The 22,577-nt window shown below is 34.4% G+C and overlaps 1 protein-coding gene across 9 annotated transcripts in view; it reads left to right on the plus strand.

Moving 5' to 3' along the window:
- Positions 1–22,577, plus strand: part of LOC138691346 (zinc finger protein 665-like) — a 474,208-nt gene that overhangs the window by 215,416 nt on the left and 236,215 nt on the right. For 6 of the 9 annotated variants that reach the window (XM_069813232.1, XM_069813231.1, XM_069813235.1 and 3 more), the window contains 2 exons: positions 971–1,108; positions 10,886–10,968. In XM_069813232.1, the coding sequence (XP_069669333.1) occupies positions 971–1,108; positions 10,886–10,968 (221 nt within the window). The other 3 variants (XM_069813237.1, XM_069813238.1, XM_069813234.1) reach the window with 3 other exon arrangements.

The raw sequence follows: 22,577 nt of genomic DNA on the forward strand, positions 1-22,577 counted from the left end.
ATTACGACGCACCTCTCATTGCAAACATAATTTACTATTATGTTTCGCAACAATTTTTCTTTCTGTATAATATATCGCTGTAAAATCCTTTATTTTCAGCTCGAGCTCCGGAAAAAATCTGTTACACATTCAGCGATTTTCACTTCACAATGGCCAAAAGTACCTGTGCTCCAGTTTCGCCATGATTTTTTTTTTCTGAAGTCATTTGTATACAATACTGAGGAATGAATAACGTAGACTTGTCGATCATCCTCGAAGTCTGAAAATTTCCTAAACAATTTATAATAAATAAATAAATAAATAAATATGTGTTCGGAATATAAATTACATATATGTTTTCATGTGTTAATTACCTATGTTACCTTGTTTACTAGTTAATCAACACGTGAAAACATAATATATAATTTTTATTCCGAAGTGATATATTATTAAAAGATTAGTATTCAAGATGTACAAATATATGTATATACTTGGTATATTTATATGATAGTGGAATGATCTGCAGTATACAATAAGGAATTTCATGTAGCCAAGATGTGATACGAACCATTAATAACACTCACATTAATTTTTAAAAAGCCTATCTCGTTTTTTAGTTGTTTTTTTCATTTGATAACCTTCGAATGTGATTCACAAGTGTACATGTAGTGAATTCTGAATACTGTAATAAAATACCGTACTTAAACTGAAGAAGATATTTACAGTTAAATCATATACATTGTATTCGGTGTTGATAATATATTGTAAATAAGTGCGTAAGTATATATATATATTTTTTTTTAATTGGGATATTGTAAAATCATGTGTAATTATTATTTTCGTGATAATTTTGTTTATGTCGTCTTTACGTCGGCCGTGTTGTAAAGGCATTGCTGCAATGCGACGTCATCGTTTGTTAAACTTTACGAAAATAAAGGGATACTGGTATCTTAATGTAAAAAAATCACAAAAATGTCTCGTTTTACTACAGGAATGGGATCTTATGGATCAGGACATGACTGGTGTAAAGGTGGAATATGTGGATCAAAGCCATGATCTCACATCTGAAGTAATATTTGAGGACGATCTGGAGCCAAATTCGTTCCCTGTGATGGAACGTGAACCAGAGGTGAGTGGAACACAAGGAATGCACTGTGTGTTCTTCTTCCAGTGTTTATCTTGTATTTTCTCTTTGGTCTATGATAGAGACAGAAAAAATCTCATCACTATTTGCCGTTACAGGTTATATCTTCTTGCAGAGCTAATGTTTAACTGTTTTCTCGCTTTATGTTTTAAATTTGAAAACTGAATTGATTGCTACACTTTCTCTTAATTGTTGCCAAGCTACATATTCCCACAGTGGATTTGATAATATGTTATGCTAAGGACACAACTTCTTTTTGTTGTCTCTGTGCTTTTGTCTAAAATAGCCAGTACTTTTACGATTTCAAATAAATAATTTTTGTTTTATTTGTATAGGTCTATGTACAATAATTATCGCTATTACTTTGTAAAGATTTAGGCTATATTTTAACATTTTTCGTAAATTACACTACCTAATAAGGTGATCATATTGAAATGATCAGATTATTTAAGAATACTTACAAGGTCCAATTAAATTCTACATTTTCCATGAAACTCTTCATTAAGATGCTAGGTGCTGAAGTACATAGAAGAAAATTATCGCAGAGGTCCACCGTGGGTAATTGAATCCATGGATACACATTCCTCAATTAAGGAGGATTACTGTATATGATAAGTTAAAAAAAGGACTTCATTGAAATTCTATTACCGGGAATTATAATCCTGCTACAATACATTGTATATCTGTTAGATAACTAAGGATAATTCTTTAAAAATTCTAAAAAAAAATGAACATCACTGTCAGTGAAAAATTCAAAATACGACATTACCTTTACCCACCTAACGTCAGTAATATGCCCTAAAATGTGAGCGAAGTATTCAAAATATGACATTTATTTACCCACTTAACATCAGTAATTGGCTCTAAAATTGGAACAAAGTATGTTTAGGTGAAACAAATATCGTTTTCATTTCATAAAGCTGTAATATGATAAAAGTAAAATACATAGATACATAGAAAATTGTAATTATTGTGTCTCTTATCATAAGATATAGTGAATACACTATCACTTTTGGTAGTATTTTAGGAACTACATTAATAGCTTACAATATGTTTGTAAGGATGAATAGTGACTTTGTGATGCGATGTAATTTTTGCTCGAAAACACAGGATAATTAAAAGAAGTAGAAAACGGAACTTTTTATATAAATCCACATGTGTTTAGGTATGGCCTGCACTAATATTTATAACAAAAATAAAAATCCTAATTTTTCTTTTTTGCCACATTCTCATATATTATGTATCATAATAAGAGAGAATAAATTACAAACGAACCATTATTTAATGAAAAATCTTACGTCTCCTACAGAACTTACAGTGTTTGTTATGTTCAAACAATTTCGATATGTTCACCCCAGTGGCATGCCAGATGTACAATCTGTAATCAACCTCCTACCAGGTATCCAGTAACATCATATCTAAATGCAAATGAACTGTATCATAGCTTTGATCATTGTTGCCATTGATACGAGAGATCACTGGTGGTATTTTCGTGAACTATCACAGATATCATCATATATATCGGAATTTTCTATTAGAATCACATACAAGGAAAGTTATAGATGTCGTAATGTAATATTACAAGCGGGACATGATGAATATGTATGTGTGTGTGTGTGTGTGTGTGTGTGTGTGTGTGTGTGTGTGTGTATATTTTCTGTGTTTACGTCTTTAGTGACTGGTGTGTATGTTGGGTGTGTGTTTGTTGTATATTTACATACGTGTCTGTATTTGTGTGTATGTTATGAGTTATAAGTTTTGTGTGTGTTATATGTGTGTTTGTATTGGTGTGTATGTTGTTTGTTTGTGTGTATTGTCTCTGTACGTGCGTGCGATTGTGTGTGTGTGTGTGTGTGTGTGTCTGTGTACGCACGATATCTTTGTTCAGCTATCCTGGGGCTGTTAATGTCTATATCTAGATTACATACATTTTACAAATGTGGCTTTCAGGTATAGCTCCCTGTGAAACTGACTTGAATAATTTTAAGGGAAAAATTGTTTCGGGGCCGGGTATCGAACCCGGGACCTTTGGCTGAGCGCGCCAGCGCTCTACCGACTTGAGCTACCCAGGAACTCTACCAGACCTCATCTCAATTATTGCCTTTATGCTAAAAGCCAGATTTGTATAATACACGTCACTGTTTGTTAACAGAAAACCATAAATTTAAGTCACACAGAGCTTGGTGTGCATTCAATGCTGAGTCTCTGTCGTCTTGTCAACCCACTTGAGGTATGTGGATATAAAAGTTAACGTCTTTATTTTCCTACAGTAAAACCAAACACCACTTGCAAAATAACAACGTATCCCACTATTCTACTACCGATATATTCGCACATACTGATAGTACATCAGGAAACCTACTGACACAGTATTATTGTCCACACTATGACTTGAATTAAAATTGCTGATATTTCAACCTAGGACTCTATCGTGAATTGTATTGCTTCTGCTGTTGAAGAAATGATGTGCCAGCTGCATATTTGTTTACGATTGGCGAACAGAGTATTGAATTAGAAGGCACTTGACAGAATGAAGTGGTTTGCATATTGCGTAAGACTGCATGAATTATTATCTATCTATATAATCTGTAATTTATTGTCGTTTTAATTAATTTACTTCCTCTTTAATATTTCTTCGAGAGGAATTATTTCCCTCACTTCTTGCAGATAACTTGCCTCAAGTGTGCCCATTACATAGATTGAGCAGTGACCTCCAGATTGAGGTTGCAACAATTGACCTATTTCATGTTATGAATTCGTTTCATTGTCATACAGTTTGATGTTCCATGGCTTAGTTTTGTATCAAATCCACGGACATTTTGTCTGCAAAGTTTTTCAATACTGGTAGTATTATACACACTAGTGTGTCCCTTCCTCTCAGGGGCCCACTGTGATAGGTACGGGGAGCGGTGACCCGGAGGTGATTGAGCTACCCAGTGCCTGGGGGTATAGCTGGGCCACCCTGCCTCCAGGGGACACAACTATGGAGGCCTGATCCTCCAGGTTGGGGGTTGGGCGTGGGGTTGGTTACTCCATCCCGGAAAAAAAACATTGCTACGAAACTTCAAGGAAACGAATATAGCCGGACATGATTAATGGCACAGTCTGGCAAGAAATTGGAGGATGGTAGCTTTGGATCATGATGGCTGGAGACGAGTCCTTGAGGAAGCCAAGACTCAGCAATGTGTTGTACAGCTGCTGATGGTGATGATGAGTGTGTCCTTTAGTTTACTAAAAAGAAAAAAAAAATCTAAAATTTTTGCTCCCATCCCGTAAATATTTTCCACTTGGTCAGATTTACTCAAAAACAAAATTGCATCTCAGTAGGATGAAATTTACCCATGCTGACTTGAGCGACAAATTTGAATGTTAGGAATTCTAGGTCTTGTAGTTTTAAGTCAGTGTAAAAGCTATTGATGAATGTATAATGTCTAAATTTTTATTAAATAATTGTCCATCCAATTCTCCATAAAGAGGAATACATATCTTTTCCATGTGTAGATTCTCTCTATTCGAATTTGCTACCATTTTGATTTTGAGTATTACAACTACTTTGTCATCAAAGAGCGATAAGACAGACAACTTTTATGGTAAATGCCACATAATGGTGACAAAATTTCTTTACAGCTGCTTTTGAAATTGTGAAATCTATTGTTCCATATGAATTCAGAACTTTTAAGGAGCAGATATCTTGATAAGAAGCTTTTATAGCTGCACTACACTGAAGCCACGGTTTGACATAAACAGTTACAATGAACAGAGAGACATCCCTTAAGGCATTTTTATCTTTAATATCTAGTTTAAGTTGAGATCTTAGCAGAAATATTTTTAAGCACTATATTGCTCTTGCCATCCATCATCCTAGGAAGGCGGTTTTTTTTTTTTTTTTTTTTTTTTTGTTTACAGAGTCTCTTCCCAGAAATATTACTAAGACCTCTGCGAGTTCATGATAATCACATCTCAGTATTGGTTTATCTAATTCACTGCCATAAAAGTATAAAATTTCTGACTCATTGAATAACACTTCCACATTCTTCCTGCCACTTTGAAAATTATTGGCATTGACACTTTTCCAGCTTTCCCTCAAATGTTTAAAAAGTGCTATGTCAGGACTGCTTGTTACATCACGTACTTTACATTCAAATACACATCGTAAAATAAGTTCATATATGTGATGATGGCACAGGAACTACAACAACGCCTTGTTCAATTTTTGTTCAAGTAAGACATGTGTCCCATTAAAACGGCCAATGTTTGAGGCAGTTGTCTCACTGCAGAGAATTTGTACATTGTTTCAATACCCCAATACTTTAATGCATTCCAAACAGCATTCTCTTGCTCTTTACCAGAATTATTGTGTAATTTTGGAACACCGATGAGCTGCTCGCTGTCCCCAAATGTAACAATGATTGGAAGGCTTTCTTTTTTTTGGGTCTCTGACATTTAATGCGACCAACAGTTTACCATCCCAATGAACAGTAAGAATTGCAGGAATATCATTCTTGGAAGTGGATTTAATTATTTCAGTAAGTTCTCTTCTCATCTTCTGTTTGATTCGATGAATAGACAATTTATTAATAGAGAACTCTTCAGTATTGTGGCCAAGTGCCTCTGCTATCGCCTGAAGGATGTCTACAGAATCTCTTACATTCAGCTGACATCTATCCAAAGCAGCCACTAATTTTGTAGTGATAAAATTTTTAGTATCTCTCTTTGTAGCATTCTGCATTGATTTACTCTCACAAGGGACTCCTTTGACCTCGAACGATCGAAACTGCACGAAAACATGCTTAGAATAACAATCGATCATAAAAAAAACAGTGGTGTGTGTCATTTCCATGCAAAACCTTCAATTCCACCTCAAGTGACATTTTAATAGAGAGAAACAAAGTAACAAGATATCAATACCATAGGAGGGAAATTATACGTAATTCAATGACGTCAGTGTATCATATTTTCAATCAACAATGCCAAAAACTCTCTGCTTACAGTACTTACAATAGTGCAAAACACATATATACAGCAGTACCACACACTTGATAGTGCTTATATTAATCCTCAAAGTGCAAATGCGGGATTTCGATGAAGTGGTTAACACAAAGTGGAAGAGAACAATGTGCACACCTTATAAAAGCCCTGTTATCACATTCCAAATCACTTTCGCATTCATGCAGGCCAATATCAAAAGCCACACTAATTACATTTTCAAATGATGATGTTGGTATGTCAGTGTCATAACCTGGCTTTAGCCAAGCATATTGCAACGTAGGTTTATACGTAGGTGCAGCAAATTGATTGTAAGTCACAGAGTGAAGTTTCATGATGAAATAACGATCATGTATCTGCACTTGTGGTTAGGCACATTGTAGTCTTACAAAATCAGTAATCCTTCTGATATAGAGCTTATATTGCCGAAAGAAGTAAACATCAAGGAGTTGGCAATATTTTGTTGTTTTCGGTGAAAATATCTTCAGCATAACATCTTTGTTTGGAAAACTTGCATCTAGAAGGGTACGATCTGTATGACCTGACCAGGAATCACACAACAATAGGCTCTTTTCACTTGTTACATGTTCGCCAAGGACTGAAGTTAGAAAACGTTTCATGTGTTCTTTGGTCATTTTTCCACTTTTGCTTGCCTCCACATGAATGTTTCATGGACAAGTTGTTTCAAGTTTCTTTGAAATATTTGGGCCGAAAGTGCCTTGCGTCTCTTGGAAACAGATGTACAACTTGTTTGTTACTCTACCTGTCATTGATAAAGCCACATCAATTGTGTAGCTGTGTAGAGCTATGTACAGACTGCAACACACTAGCTGTAGTTTTGTCTCCTCTGTGGGACAGTATTGATGCTGAAGACATTTCATACTGGAATTGACTCTGGTCACTGTTCCAAAATTACCTTTCTCCACACCCTCCTCTCTTATAAACATGTTCACTTCCTCCACAAACTGTTGTGCCTTCTGACGTATACTATTATAATCTTCTATGTCCTTACTTGTGACAAATGTAGTAATATTCCTGGATGAAATGCCATGTTCACGGTTGAGATGGCCGATAAAGGAAATAGCTCTTGTCGGAATTCTTGCTTTCTCCCAAAATATAATGCACTCAGGAACCACAGGATTAGCACTTTTACTAAGAGTAAATTTTACCTCCCCTATGTTGAAAAATAAAATTCTTAGCACTTGTGTATTAAATGATAATTTGTGTCCAGTTATTTCGCGTTTTATATCACCTATTAAAAATAGACGTTTCCTAGCAATGCGTAATTGATGTGATATTGGGCCGAGTGAATAAAACTAGAGCATTTGAGCATAAGCACGAGATTGGAGCATGAGGAAATGATAGGGAGCAAAGGGTTGGAGCATGAGGATAAGCCTCTGATAATGTGAATAAAAATTACCTTATGCTCCAACCCTGTGCTTCTAATTTATGAGCACGTGCTCCTGTTAGTCACATATATGGACGGCTAAGCTGTAGTGTTCCGCATTGTTGGCCGTGTCGGCATCCCTTTAATCTTAATGCAGGTGTCATTATTATGAACTGCATAGAACCAAAATTGATTTCATTCGTATCTGTAAGTGGATAAATGTGAGACGGATTCTCTGATGGAGAAAGTGAAACGTCTTTATCTATTGAGAGCACAACAGTATTTCTGTTTCAACACTAAGCAAATATCTGGATATTCTCCTGAAGTCGCAGGTACCAGATGCAAAAAAATATGAAAAATGCAGCTATTAAGGGAATACAGAAGCTACCTATATGAAATTATTTTCGGAACATCTATCACATCTAAAGAATTGCTAAAAAAAATCAAGAACATCAAAACAAGACTTAAAAAGAAAAAATGATCTTAACAGAACGGGAAATAAGGCAATAGTCCTGAATTCCTGGGAAACATAGCTGTACAATCTACTGCAAGGGGACACATCCTACATTGAACAAAATTCCATGTAGACCTACTGCTAAATAATTAATTAAAGTTGCTGTTATTATGATATTTAATTTATTTGATAAGTGTCACTTTAGGAGGTATAAACATAACAAGGTACAGGGCTCCACACAACAATACAATCAATTCTTCGCAGTATCGCCTTACAAGTCATTATTGAATTGTTTATGGGAGCTGTAAGTGTGGGGCCTCAGCAATCTGCACATTCTGAATCATCACCATCATGTAGTACAGTGTCTTCACCCAAACCACCGCCCTTAAAGAAAGCTAAACACGATTTTTCTGAAACTGAAAAAGACTAAAACCCATACCAACATAGAACTACAAAGACTAGTATTGTTGAAACAATATAATTTAACAAAACTTCAGCCTGAGAGAGAACGATTACTGATTGAAAGACTTAATAGTAAGGAAGGCCTACGTCACACTACACCTCACAACAACGAAAATGAAGTCTGTCTTGAAAATGATTAAAGTTTTCATTTTTATGTTTTAAATTGCGGGACTGTACACTGTACTATTTTTCCATACTATTATGTCGTGTTTGTTCTTAAGGGTAATAATTACACTTGCATCATAATCTATTTTAGTAAGGTAGGTTAACTTACATGTTATATAAATGGAGTTAGTCTGAAGTAGGCCTACTTAAATAATATACAAGTATCACATATTTTGGGTGTGTTATGAAATATTTTTCTACAAAATATAAGCAAATAAAATTCCTATACTCTATAAAGTCTGAACTAAATATTACTATTCGAAAACAAGTTAAGTAGCTAGGTACGGTAATTCAATTTGTCATTTTCTCTTATACTTCAGTTTTATGTAAGTAAAAAGTATATTTAAATTACATTTTAGTAAATTCTAGTTACATATTATGTTAGTGAACTTACTAATAGGTGCATCTCTTTTTAATATTCTGTGTGGTTACAAACATATTTAATCAATTTCTTTAGCAAAATATACAACTATAAAATGTGAAATTAAACGGAAATTAAATTCTAGCGTTCATCACAAATAATTTCAGCCATAATCACAAGGAATACTCACAGTCCATGATTTTCTATTGTAAGAGCAATTTCTTCCCTCCTTTCACGTCCTGCACCTAAAATTTCTCTTTCATTCACTTGTTCCTCTTCACCATTCTCTTCCAAACCCACGTCACCTACGATGTCTACATCTGTGAAATCCTCATCTTGCAAATATTTTGCCACATTGTGCAGCAAAAAACAACAAACTATGATTTTTGGCACATTTGTAAGAGAGACTCTGCACACATACTGTAGAACAGGAAATCTCCTCTTCAATTGTCCAAAGCAACGCTCTATCACAACTCTCTCTTCTTTCAGCAATCTGTTGAATCTTCTATGTTTATCTTCTACTGGGTTTCGGTATGGGGCCATTAACCAGGGTTCTAAGCCGTAACCTTCGTCACCAAGCAGAACTGTGTTTCTGTGCCTCCTTATAACCTCACGAATAGTCGAATTTTTCCATATCTTACTATCATGCACCGACCCAGGCCAATCAACTACAATACTTGCAAACCATTCTTTTGCATTACAAGTGGCTTGGACGTTAATGCTTGGATATTCCTTTCTGTTTATATACTCATCACCGTGATCTCCAGGTTTTGGAATGCGCACATGCGTACAGTCCAGTACACCAATCGCACTTGGAAACTTGTATGTGTCCGACCATTCAATTTTAACAGCAGCTATGTCATCTGCTGTTGAAGGGAATCTAATCCTTGTATCAGATTTCTGCATAATCATATCAGCCACGCCATTAATTGTCTTACAAACTGTGCTTCGGTGAACACCTAACTCTTCTGCTATACCAGACTGAAAGCCGGGGTCAGCCAGGTATCTCAAAAATATTTTCATTCTCTGTTCCATCGTCAGAGCACCTCCTCTTGTTTCATGAGTTTCTCCCAAGAAATGGGATGCAATCCACTTCACATTTTCTTTGTTGAATCTGTATAAAGCCTTATAATCTTCTATTGGAGGAGAACGGCGCATTTTGTACCGTTTCTCATGGCGTATATTAATAGGCAACTGTGTCATGATCTGCTCTGTAGTCAGGTGAGTCTGCTACTGACCAGACTTACAGTTTTCAGAAGCTTTTGCTCATTCCCTGATGCAAATCCATCACTTTATTCACATCATTTTTCTAATCAAAGAGCAATTCATCCCACGGTAAGCACTTGCTCACATCTGCTGTTGCATCACCATGAGCAGGAGGCTGGGCTCTTTTTTATTCAACATATTGGAAGCATTTCATCCAAAATAGTGAAGTAAAAGGACTTGCTCAGCTTTATTCACTCGGCCCATTATGTTAGAATAGCCACCCGAAAACACGTGCGACACGATAGGTAACAGTTGAACTGACTGTACTACATGTACTGACTCAGTCAAGAGTCATGGAAGTTCGCGCTCCAATGGGTATGGATTGCACTGCTTCAATCACAAAATTTTTTGTAGACATGTTTTAGAGTCATTCGAACAAAATTGGAGGGTGGGGGTTCAAAAATGTTGAAGTCGGAAAATAAGGGACACCCTAATACTCACCCATACAAACTACAGAACCGATTTTCCAGTCTCAAGATGTGGGAAATTAAAGAAGCGTAATGTAATGTACAAAAATGGAAAAATTACAATAGTTTTGAAGGAATCACTGTTGTGATGTCATTTAGCGGCAGTACCACACATTTTAACTTGGATGCGTGAGAAAACACTGTAAATACAAACTGCAGTGGCTCAACATCCTTCTCTCTATCTTATCTTCTTTGTTGTGTTTATTATTTTCAGGAAGAGACAATACGAGCGGTCACTGGAGAAGAAGAGAAGGAGTTGGAATTAGTTCAAGGACAATCTGAAGTCTTGACTGAGAGGTGAGTGTGGTGTGCATGCGATTACTTTATGCTGGATTTATCTGGTGCAGTTAAATGATAACACAGAACATTAATAGATAAGTTCTACCACAATGCATTAGAGGAAAGTGTGATCTCCCATCCAGTATTCGAGTAGTACGACATGCTTTCAGTAATGATGAAAAATACAAAAGTACAGTTTTAATATTTCCGTCTTTGACTTATTTATTAAAATGTCAACAGAGTTATTTTTGTTAACACATTTGATTACATGTGAACATTTTCATCAGACAACTGTGTATATATCTATATACGTATATGGTGAATAAATCAATATTACATAATACAAGAGTTGAACCAATTTTACAAACTTTAAAAAATTTACAAACCTATAAAAAATGGACTTTTAAGAAAGCTATCTAATTAGAAGTTGAAGGTAATTAATTAACAAAATTACATATAAAATTGTTTTAAAACATGCATATTTAATATCATACTAAAATTGTCTATGGCAGATAATGAATTTACGAACAACATGCTATCACTATGTTACAGATGGGGTTATTAAATGTGTGTAATTTGCGCAGTGATGAATGTGGAATACCTGTGGGTGGTCGCTTGTTTGGGACTATGGACCACAATTAGATATGCATATTTGCACAAAAAGTACAAGAAATGTCTGCGAAAGAATTCATTAATTACATATTTAGGGAAACAAGAGATGGAGAATATGAGTAAACTCCTGGACTGGTGTACTAAACATGAATTTAAGAACACAATGTAAAATAACAAAAAACAAGCCTCTAAGTTATTACTTAACTTGAAGACCCGACATTTGGGACTCTTGATTCTATGATCCAATAGGAAAATGCACCATTTCTTCTACGATTTTAACATTTAACATTTTTTTACACACACCACTACACCGATTTATCTACTTGTGGTGCTATTATATGTTCAGTAATATATGATCACAATTTTCTACATATCATTTATAGATCATTATTTCACAACATACAACGATTGTCTACAACAGTATACGAGTCATAGAACCATATTACTATGCTCCACAACAATCCTATGTTATCTGTTTTCATGATATATATTTATAATTCATTAATGTTCATACTATCCACTTTCATTCTATGATTGAAATAATGGTACACGTTAACATTTAATTGGGTTTGATAATTTCTCAATTACTACACTAACTTTTCTATCCATGGTCCTAGCACCATAATTATTAATATAAGATCTTATGTATAGTATTCACTTGTTTTCATCTGCTTAAACATACTTGTCTACAACATTACATATTATCTAATTTATAACATGTATGTATTTAAGAAACTTCATTTTGAGTCCTCTTTTCTTTAAACATTGTCATATATATGAAGCCTCCAATTCCAAAACTGTCTAAATCCTTTTTTTTTTTTTTAAATTGAGATAATGCAGTTTCGTCATCTACCTAAATGTCTCTAGCAATTTTGTAATGAATGTTGTGCCTAAACTTCCTCTTTCCTTCCATAAATAAGCTTCAAATATGACGTACAGTTTCAAATCTTTCTCAATCCATCCTATGTACTGTTACAAAACTGTCTCGTTCCATACATGATTTTATTTTTCAAAACTTCCTCCATCCATAACAAGGATTGGTATTATCCATTGTTTGGCTTCCAAAACTGTCTCCATCCGTCTTATAAATTTCCTTACAAGTACCCTCTCATTTTATGTGTCCAGCATTGTTTTCAGCAGTTGTCAGCAGTGTATTAGCACAAAGACCTTGCAGTCAAGTATGATTTTTTTTAGGAAAGTATTTGTAACAAATTTCAATATTAGGCCTAGCTTCAAAACTCCAGCAACAGATGCCTACTCTGAATACATTAGACTTCAAGGCCTTATTGCTGTTTGTAAGGAACAGGACAAAAAAGTTGAACTCATGACCAAGCTTGGGTCTATAAAATTAAAGCAAATACATTTTACAATGACCTGAAGACTCCCAAAGATAGAACAGTACAATTATCTTTTGATTGTCAAAAGAACATGCTTCTTCCCCATGTTCCCGATCAATCTGCCTATTTTTCAAGGCAACTATACTTTTACAACTGTACCATTTGTGAAGGTCACTCTACGTCTCAACAATGTCCTGAAACAGTAACAGCTTACACTTCAGAAAAACAGAGACCAAAGAGTTCAAATGAAATATCATCAATAGTATATAATAAACTGATATCGTTAAATCTGGGAGATACTGAGTTCGTGAAACTATACTCTTGGTTTCAGAAGTAAAGAACTTTCGTTGCAGGGTTGGGTTCAGGAAGCCATAAATCTGACTGACACGCTCCCCCAATTAGTGAAACTGTGGACAAAGATACCGCCAGGAGACCGCCGAGAATGCTGTGTTGTGAATTTTCCATTTTTGAAAGAATCCAACCAGTTGCAAAAGAAAATACATTTAAAGAGTCCAGCCAAGAGCAAACGTGGCAACAGCTTCCCCTAACTGGCCTGTCAATCACTGTCATCTGTGCAGAAGTGGTGTGAGGCCAGGGTTCTTTACTTGTGGAGCCGAGAGTATGCCAACGGGTGCCCAGGACAAAATAAAAATATTACAATGATGGGAATGTTAATGTCTTGGCTCTACAATAGCAAATCAACTTTGAAAGAACCGCATGCTATTTTTCCTGTTGTTGGCTACTCTTTTCTTCCAGCCGAGAGAGTCTTTGGAAAAATAGAGAGTTATTAGGAAGAGGGATACTATTATCAAACCACGTGAATATAGAGAAATTATTGGACAAAGTGCAAATGTGAAATTAACTGGGAAAGGATTTTGTTATTTTTGATTGGAAGAAAATAGTGCAAACTACTCTCAAATCTCCTGGACAGAGGCTCTTCCAGTTTCCCACAGCTAAATGAATCATTCTAAGAAAAACTGCCTCTGGAAAAAATGTGATTGTCAAAGGGGAAGTAAATTACTTAACAGATATAGGAGCATTCAAATCGGTGTTGAAGAGAGAAAAAAACATTTCGCAGATGACCCCTCTAATCAAGTTCCCTTGAAGGAAGAGAAACCATCCGATGTCAACACTTTACTGAAGAAGCACTTTGGCTCTGAGTGGAGAAACATGACTAATTTGTCATTTTAACAGACTGTAATAGAGGGTAATTCAAGGTTAAACAGAGAATAAAATGCAAATGAGGATTTATTTATGGAAGAAGAAGACTTAAGAATCTGAAATGAAGTGAAATACCAAACAGAATAATGTATTCATTTTGTATGAACATTAATTTTAATATTTGAGTTCAATGTCATAAAAAAAAATAGAAATTGTAGTTGTAATAGATTGTTGTATTTACACTAATAAGAAGGCTTTTCTAAAATATTAGTAACGAAAAAGAATTGTGTAATTTTCCAAAACTCTCTCGTTCCAGCCTACAGTTTCAAAACTCTCTCAATCCAAACAAAAATCTTAAATAACTCCTGAAATACCGATCCCTGATTTTTGGGGATATCACTCATTACAAGAGTGTTTCTCAACTGTAAAATAAAAATAAAATTAGAAGACTGGAAACAATTAGGAAAAAAGTTATCAGTTTTTGGCGTTTCCTGAAAATTGTTAAGATTGGATGTAGACAGTTTTGGAATTGGAGGCTTCATATATATAGTTTTTTTCAGTCACATAGATTCCCCTACTTTCAATGATTGTAATACACTCATTATATCAATTTATTTATTTTAAATTTTTTTATAATATGTTATAAGTTATTTTTTTATTATCCAACTTAATAAACCCTAGCTCACCCTGAGGTATATTAGGGTTATAGTTGGCATCAAAATACATATTTTATAACCAATAAATAATAGTAAAATTATAATATAATATTGTGGTCACAGTTACAATTCACATGAATTATGTAGAAGAATGCACCTTAATGAAAGAATGGATCCTGTTAAAGATTAATGAGATGTTTGAGGAATAATCAATGCAAAAGATATACAAGAATGCCTAACCATTTCAGAGTAAATACACGTGCTGGTCCACAAAGGATGTAAGCATCCTGAGCACATCCTGGACTCGAGTAAAGTCAGCCATTCTGTGATGTTTGCTGGGACAGCAAGTGGCACTCTTCTCCCACCATACATAGTATACAAGGCAGGACATATTTACAATACCTGGCAGGAAGGAGGACCAAAGGGGGCATGATACAGTGCATCTCGAAGTGGATGGTTTGACACTGCATTATTCGAGGACTGGTTCAATACCATAGCACTGCCATATTTAAGGAAGGCTCCTGAAGATGTACCAAAAGTTCTGATCTGTGACAATTTGGCAAGTCATTTGTCACTATCTGTTATTTGTCAGTGCACAGTTTATAATATCAAATTTATTCTCCTTCCGCCTAACAGTACCCACATGTGTCAACCCCTAGATGTAGCATTCTTCAGGCCTTTGAAGATTTGCTGGCGTCAGTGCCTTCAGGAGTGGAAGACAAAGAATAAGGGTACAATCCCGAAAAGTGTTTTCCCACTTCTCAATCAGACGCTGAAAAAACTCGAACCTGCAATAGCAAAAAACTTACAGTCAGGTTTTCGAGGCACTGGCATCTTTCCACTAAATCCAGAAGAAGTACTGAAGCGACTACCAGGTTCAACAGAACACATTGGTGATCGACTGTCTGATTCATTTGAGAAGTATCTTAGGGAGATAAGATTTGAATCTTCAACTTCAAACAAGAGAAAAAGAAGACTCAATGTCGAAGCTGGAAAGAGCGTAAATGAAACGTGCTTTCAGGCAGGGAGTGATTCTGATCCAGCATCAGAAAATGGAGGTGAAACTGAGAATAATGAAGTAGATAGAGAAGTAAACATCCAAAATGCTCTAAGCACTGAAACCATGAATTTGAAGGTTGGAGACTTCATTGTGGGAAAAATTTCATTTTCAGCTCCATCAAAGAAGGCAATAAATAAGTTTTATGTTTGACTCATACAGTCAGTGAACGATGATACATACCTTTGTAAATTAATGAGGAAAAGTTGCAAGTGTGACAAAACTTTCCTGTTCCCTGTTATTGATGATATATGGAACTTTGAAGAGAAAGACATTGTGGAAGTTTTGCGAGATCCAGTTGTTGTCAGGGGAAGACACTGATTCACACATATTTCATCATCTGTGATGTTGCAGTAATTTAGATGTAATTCTTACCTATAAGTTATTTAGTTAGGATTTATTTCCTGTAAGTCAGGTGTTTAGATGTTTTCGTTTCTGTGATTTTTGTAATTTTTTAATTCAAATTTTGGAATTAAAGAAAAGAAAATTATGTGTGCATATTATCTCAGTGAATTATAGAATATAGCTAAAGATAATAAACTACATATATACTGTACCCAAATCTGTAAAATGTTATCATTTAAGGTTTTATTAACTCAAGTAACCTCATATGAAGTTTAACTTGCACCACATAGCATTTTTAAATGGGTGGCTCAAGTATACCCATTTCCTGGGTAACTTGAGCCACTAATAAAACAATAAATAAATAAATACATAACAATAGTGACAATGCAATAAAGCTGCTTGCCTATGGTTTGTATGTCGCAAGATTCAACATATAGGAGAGCAATGAAAGTTTCTCAAGGTATACGTTTTTTGTAGGAGTTAATGAAACTTTCTGAGGTGGTTCAAGTATCCCCAGTTTACGGTACTTCATTCATGAACAACGGAACAGTTAAGAGTAATAAAAGGATATTACAAGCAATGATTTACGGTTACAAGTTACATACGTAATTCAGGAACAAGTACAATAATTAAAATAATAACACAAGTAATGACATAACTAACGAATAACGAAATTCTTGAAGGGCAATATATAATAGTAGGGGCAATACTAAAGATTTAAAAACAAATGTAAACAGTAAAGGAATAGTAGAAAAATTGACTTAAAATTACAAGTTAAACACATTCTTTTTAAAGCAATAGGTAACAACAAATAGATACTAATATCAATACACTGACTATAGTTACAGATTAAACACATTATTTTAAAAACAAACACGCAAAGGATCAATAGCTATTTTCAGGCATTATATACATGGACCAAGTCTTTAGTTCACATCTTCTTGACGTTACTTCGTATATTATTTTGTGTTTCAATCTATTTCAATTTGTTATTTTTCACTGTAACAACAAAAATATGTTTCATAAAGCCTCAAGGCATTTCTCTATATTTATTGTATCATGGTACTCTTTGTCAATGGTAACCTGTAATTGTTATAGGAAGAAATATATATATATATATATATATATATATATATATATATATATATATAAAATAGCTATTAAACATATTATTTTAGAAGCAATAAATAGCTATACTAAGAGATGGCTTAAAATTTACGAATTAAATACATTATTTAGTAACAACAATTGGCAATAAGGAGGTATTACAAGAAATGGCTCAAAATTAGAAATCAAATACCTAATTAAAATAAAAATTAAAACCAATATTACAATATTATAGTATTCGAAATTAAAGACGTACAGTTTCATAATAGTTGATTAGAACTAATACGATTTTTTTTCCCGGGATAATTTAACATTATACAGTTTCACGAATATTCTATTCAAGAAGGACATGAAATAATTATGTGATTTAGAGTTGGTAGGTATATTGGTTAACGGTTTGGTAAATGTATAATTTAAAGTGTTCAGTAACAACTCAAACTCGTATCTTTCACGGCAAAAGACTGCACAATCATATAATACATGTTCGACATCTTGAGATTCCTCCCCACAAATGCAAGTTGCATCGTCTTTAATATGGAATCTATTTAAATATTCCCCGAATTTTCCATGCCTAGTCAAAAACTGTGTCAGTCAGTACGAAATTTGGCGTTATTACAAGTTATTTTTTGTCATTTTACATTGTGTTCTTCCATTCACGTTTAGTACACCAGTTCAAGAGTTTACTCATATTCTCCATCTCTTGTTTCTCTAAATATGTAATTAATGAATTCTTCACAGACATTTCTTGTACTATTTGTACAAATATGCATATTTAATTGTGGTCCATATTGCCAAACAGGTGACAACCCATAGGAATTCCACATTCATCACTGCGCAAATATATACGCATTTGGTAACTCCACCCATTACATAGTGATAGCATGTTGTTCGTAAATTCATTATCTGCCATAGACAATTTTAGTATGATATTAAATATGCATATTTTAAAATAATTTTATATGTAATTTTGTTAATTAATTACTTTCACTTTCTAATTAGATAGCTTTTTTAAAAGTTTTCTTTATAGGTTTGTAAATTTTTTAAAGTTTGTAAAATTGGTTCAACTCTTCTATTATGTAATATTGATTTATTCACCATATAAAGATAGCTACACAGTTGTCAGATGATGCCCATAAGAAATGTGTTAACAAAAATAACTTTGTTGACTTTCTCATAAATAAGTCAAAGACGGAAATATTAAAACTGTACTTTTGTATTTTTCATCAATACATGACTTATTGGAATACTTACAAAAATGAATTCAAAATTCAAATTTATACTTTCAGTAGGTTTACTGATGGATCAAGTACATGCAAAGGTATTGAAATGTACATACCACATGGATCGCAGTGGATTGTAATAAATGTTTACTATAATTTACATTGCTTTTTTTTTTTTGAGAAGCTTAATCCTAGCTCACTTGCTTATGACGGAGAAGGAAGGGCACATGAAACTGCATAATGCTAGTTTCAGTATTGTCATGGGAGCACGTGACATTCAAAAGCATTTTTGAGAATATATCACTTTGGTGTCATTACTTGTGAGGCAAATAAAATACATAGTGATGTATCTGCAAAAATTAGTGAGCATTTTCCCTCTAGGGAAAAAGTAAATTGCATATCCTATATCATTGTGCCATTTCAGAAATCTGTCTAATCTTTTAATATATATAACTTTTTATCTTCCATAAAACAACTGACACTCCCAAAATGATTCCATCATTAATCAAGGCACTCAACACCTGATTTTGCATGCTTGCTTGTGTCACATTTTCTTGAGCTGTACCTTGCAAGACACATCTCACTTTTATTAATACCACCCATTATTGTGCTTAAAACTAAAAAATAACACGCCACTAAACTTCATTCTATTCAGGGAGACTCCACATGTAAAGAAATGCACGTGTTTGAATCCTGTCATATTGGCTGCAGTACAAAGAACCTCTTCAGAGTGCCTTGAACACAAAGTCAATTTGTTCCCAATCTGAAAGCATGACCCATTACACATTTTCGAAGACTTATTAGGAAAAGTGCTGTTTTTCTAAACACCAAAAGGGAATATGATTATACGAAGCATTTGATTTCTAAACGTATATCTGTCCTTATACGAGGGAGGATCGAAAAGTAATGCACATCAATTTTTGTGGCAACATATTTAATAGGTAAGGAAAATGAAATAATGCAGGAAAAAGCTATTGGTTTTACCGATTTTTCAACACAGGAACCAAGTCTCTCGACACATTTCCCCTGTCCTGACACCAGATTCAGTACACCTCATTCATAAAACTCCATTTTCTGAGTGTGTAGCCACCTGAATAAGACAGATTTCATTTTTTCATTCGAACTAAAGTGTTAGCCTCCTAGGAATTTTTTCATTTTTCCGAAGAGTTGAAATTCAGATGGTGCGAGGTCTGGGCTGTAGGGCGGATGACTGCCGCCTCATTGCCTCTGACATTGGGTGATGTTGCAGTGGTCACTGGTCGGCTGGAATGTGCTTCGTCGGTAAGATTTACTCGGCCCTCTTCTAAGAACCTGCACCATCTGGAGATACTGCTCTGGTTCAGACAATCAGCACCAAACATCTCCAACATTTCTCTGTGGATTTCACTCGGACTTTTTTCTTTTGCTCAGAAAAGACACACTACACCTCGCTGCTCTTCACAAGTAGACGATGCTAGCACACGTTCCTTCTTTACTCATTAGTTACCACAGATTACAAACAGAAAGATGTGCAGATCATTGTTTAAACAATGCCAACGTAGGCAACTAGGACGATCACAGAGCCATCTATAGGCTTTTGTAAACAAAGTCGGTAACAACATTTATTATGTTACCATCCAACCTCTCTTGCTGTGTCGGTAAAAATATCCACTACTATACCAGAGCATTTTATTGGTTACTTCACTGTACAGTAACCATTAATTTATTTCCGAATATGCATTATATGACTTTCTTGTGTTAAATTCTATCGTACCTGGTTTACATCTTTCTACCTTTCATGGGTCATCCTCAGAACTGGTCGTTGTTGGTCTTGGCGCCTCTTGTTTTGTTTCCTACGAGGGTGTGTTCGTGTGGTGTAATGTAGAGTCAAAGAGTGTGTGTGTTCTGAAATTGAGTTGTGTGTTGAGAATTTCATTAGGGTGTGTTTTTGTGTGTGTGTATATTTAATATTGTTCTGGTGTGTTTAGTTTCTGGCTTTTTGGTTGGATGTTTAGTATTTCCATGTCTGTGTTAATGTCTCTGCAGGTGTGGTTAGCATTTGTGATGTGTTCTGCATATGTTTTGTAATTTTGTTATGGCTGTGATGTGTTCTTTGTAACGTGTTTGAAATGATCTGCCTGTCTGTCCTATTTAGAAGTTGTTGCAGGTGTTACATTTCAGTTTGTATACGCCTGTGTGGTTGTATTTGTTTGTTTGCGTTGTTTGTGTGTTGAGTTGTTTTTGTAGAATGTTATTTGTTCTGTATGCGATGTTGTAATTTAATTTCTTGAATGAGGTTGCACTTTTGTGTTTTTTTTTTTTTTTGTTTCCATATATTAGTGTGATTTCTTTTGTGTGTTCATGTGTTTGTGTTGTATTCTTATGTTTTTTGTGATTATGTTTTGTCTTACGTATTATGTTGTCTATTATGTTGGGGTTGTATCCGTTTTCTTGTGCTATGTATTTGATTGTGTTTAGCGCTTCATCGTGTTTAGCTCATACCAATGAACCAACAGGATTTTAACGAAGATTATCAGGTAAGGAGTTGATATGTACTGGTTTTTAAATGGCAATGTATTACTGAAATTGTAAATATAAAGTAAACATAATGATAATAATTATTGATAAGCTTCAAGCAAACAAATGCAAACTAATAAAATACGTAATATGTGTAGGTTCAAATAGAAGTGATCCGGACTTGGCATTTTTCCTCGTTCCGAAATATGTTGAGAGGCATGTAATATTGTTTACTTAATGTATTTATTTAAATTAATCCCGTCTTCGAACCTACAGAGAGTAATACAACCATGTTCTTTATGGGTGAATCTAACATTAAAACAAACGATTAGCTGTGTTTTTTTTAATATCGCAGTAGTCAGACAAACTGTGCCAGTACACATGTTTCACGTTAATAAACAGGAAAAGGTTTTTATTTAGTATTGTAGACTTCATCTGTAGTAATTTAATTGAGCCTAGACAACTAGGTACACAGCATGTTCTGGCCCTGGTTTTCTGTGACAATCTTGAATCATAGACAACATTGTCGTGATGTTTCTTACATCCCTAATAAATAACACATACTTGATGTATGTATTTACTTGATTACCGATCAGAGTCGCAGCACTGTTGTCGTGTTTGGACTGCAATGATTAATCCTATTGATCTCTACGGTACAAGCACTAGGGTTGCCACCTTGGAGAAGTCAAAAGTCGGGACACTTAAAGTGGCCGGTATTCCATTTTACAAATTAAATTTTAAATACTTTAAATTGAAAAAAAAAACTACAAATACTACCTATATTAAACATTTCTAAAGGTATTCAAATTAATTACGTTTACTTTAATATGAACATGATGCCTTGTACAAAACATGTGGCTGAGGTGAAGGTTGGAACTTATAGACGTACTTCTTATCTGATGCAGCGGCCTTTACAAGTTGCTTCTCATGTAGAGCATACTGGTGAAATTCGGAAGAACTCATATTATAGTTTCCACGGATTTTATATGAAGTTTGTTGTTTCTTTCTTCTGTCCACAAGTTTTTCATTAAAGAAAACACTCTTTCTACATATGCGTTACTGACAGGAATGGACAACACAAATTTCACTATTTTTAGTAAGTTAGGGCTGCATATTTGTTTAAAAAATGGACCCATTTTTTTGTCAGTTGGTAAATCTAGGTTTTCAAGAGTTTCAATACCATCTCTTAGAACAACGAACTCACTATACAATTCATCACCGTTTACTTCTAAGCTGTGGGCATTTATGTACAGACATTATTACAAAAACAACCCTTGTCAAAATTGGTATTTTTCAGGAGAACAATAAAAATAAATAGAACAACACATATCAGCTGTTTCCGTACAACTGGTGTTTATCCTTGTGACTGTTGCACCTGACATGAGTCGTTTTTGGAGTCTATAAACATTTGAAATAGTAGCAAATGTGTCCTTAACTCAATTTCATCAAAAATGACTAAGGCTGTTTTTGTAATAATGTCTTGAGTTTGTATAAGGCTAACAAATGTCACTACTTCTTTCAGATTCAAGACAGCAAATTTCTTAAAAGGGGAAGTCTCGAAGTTGAACCGCTTATTTAAATTATAAAGACTTCTCTAATATACATTAGTTGCATCTCTTCTAAATATTTCCTTATC

This window comes from Periplaneta americana, chromosome 16 (assembly GCF_040183065.1).
Source record: "Periplaneta americana isolate PAMFEO1 chromosome 16, P.americana_PAMFEO1_priV1, whole genome shotgun sequence".
Classification (NCBI taxonomy): domain Eukaryota; kingdom Metazoa; phylum Arthropoda; class Insecta; order Blattodea; family Blattidae; genus Periplaneta; species Periplaneta americana.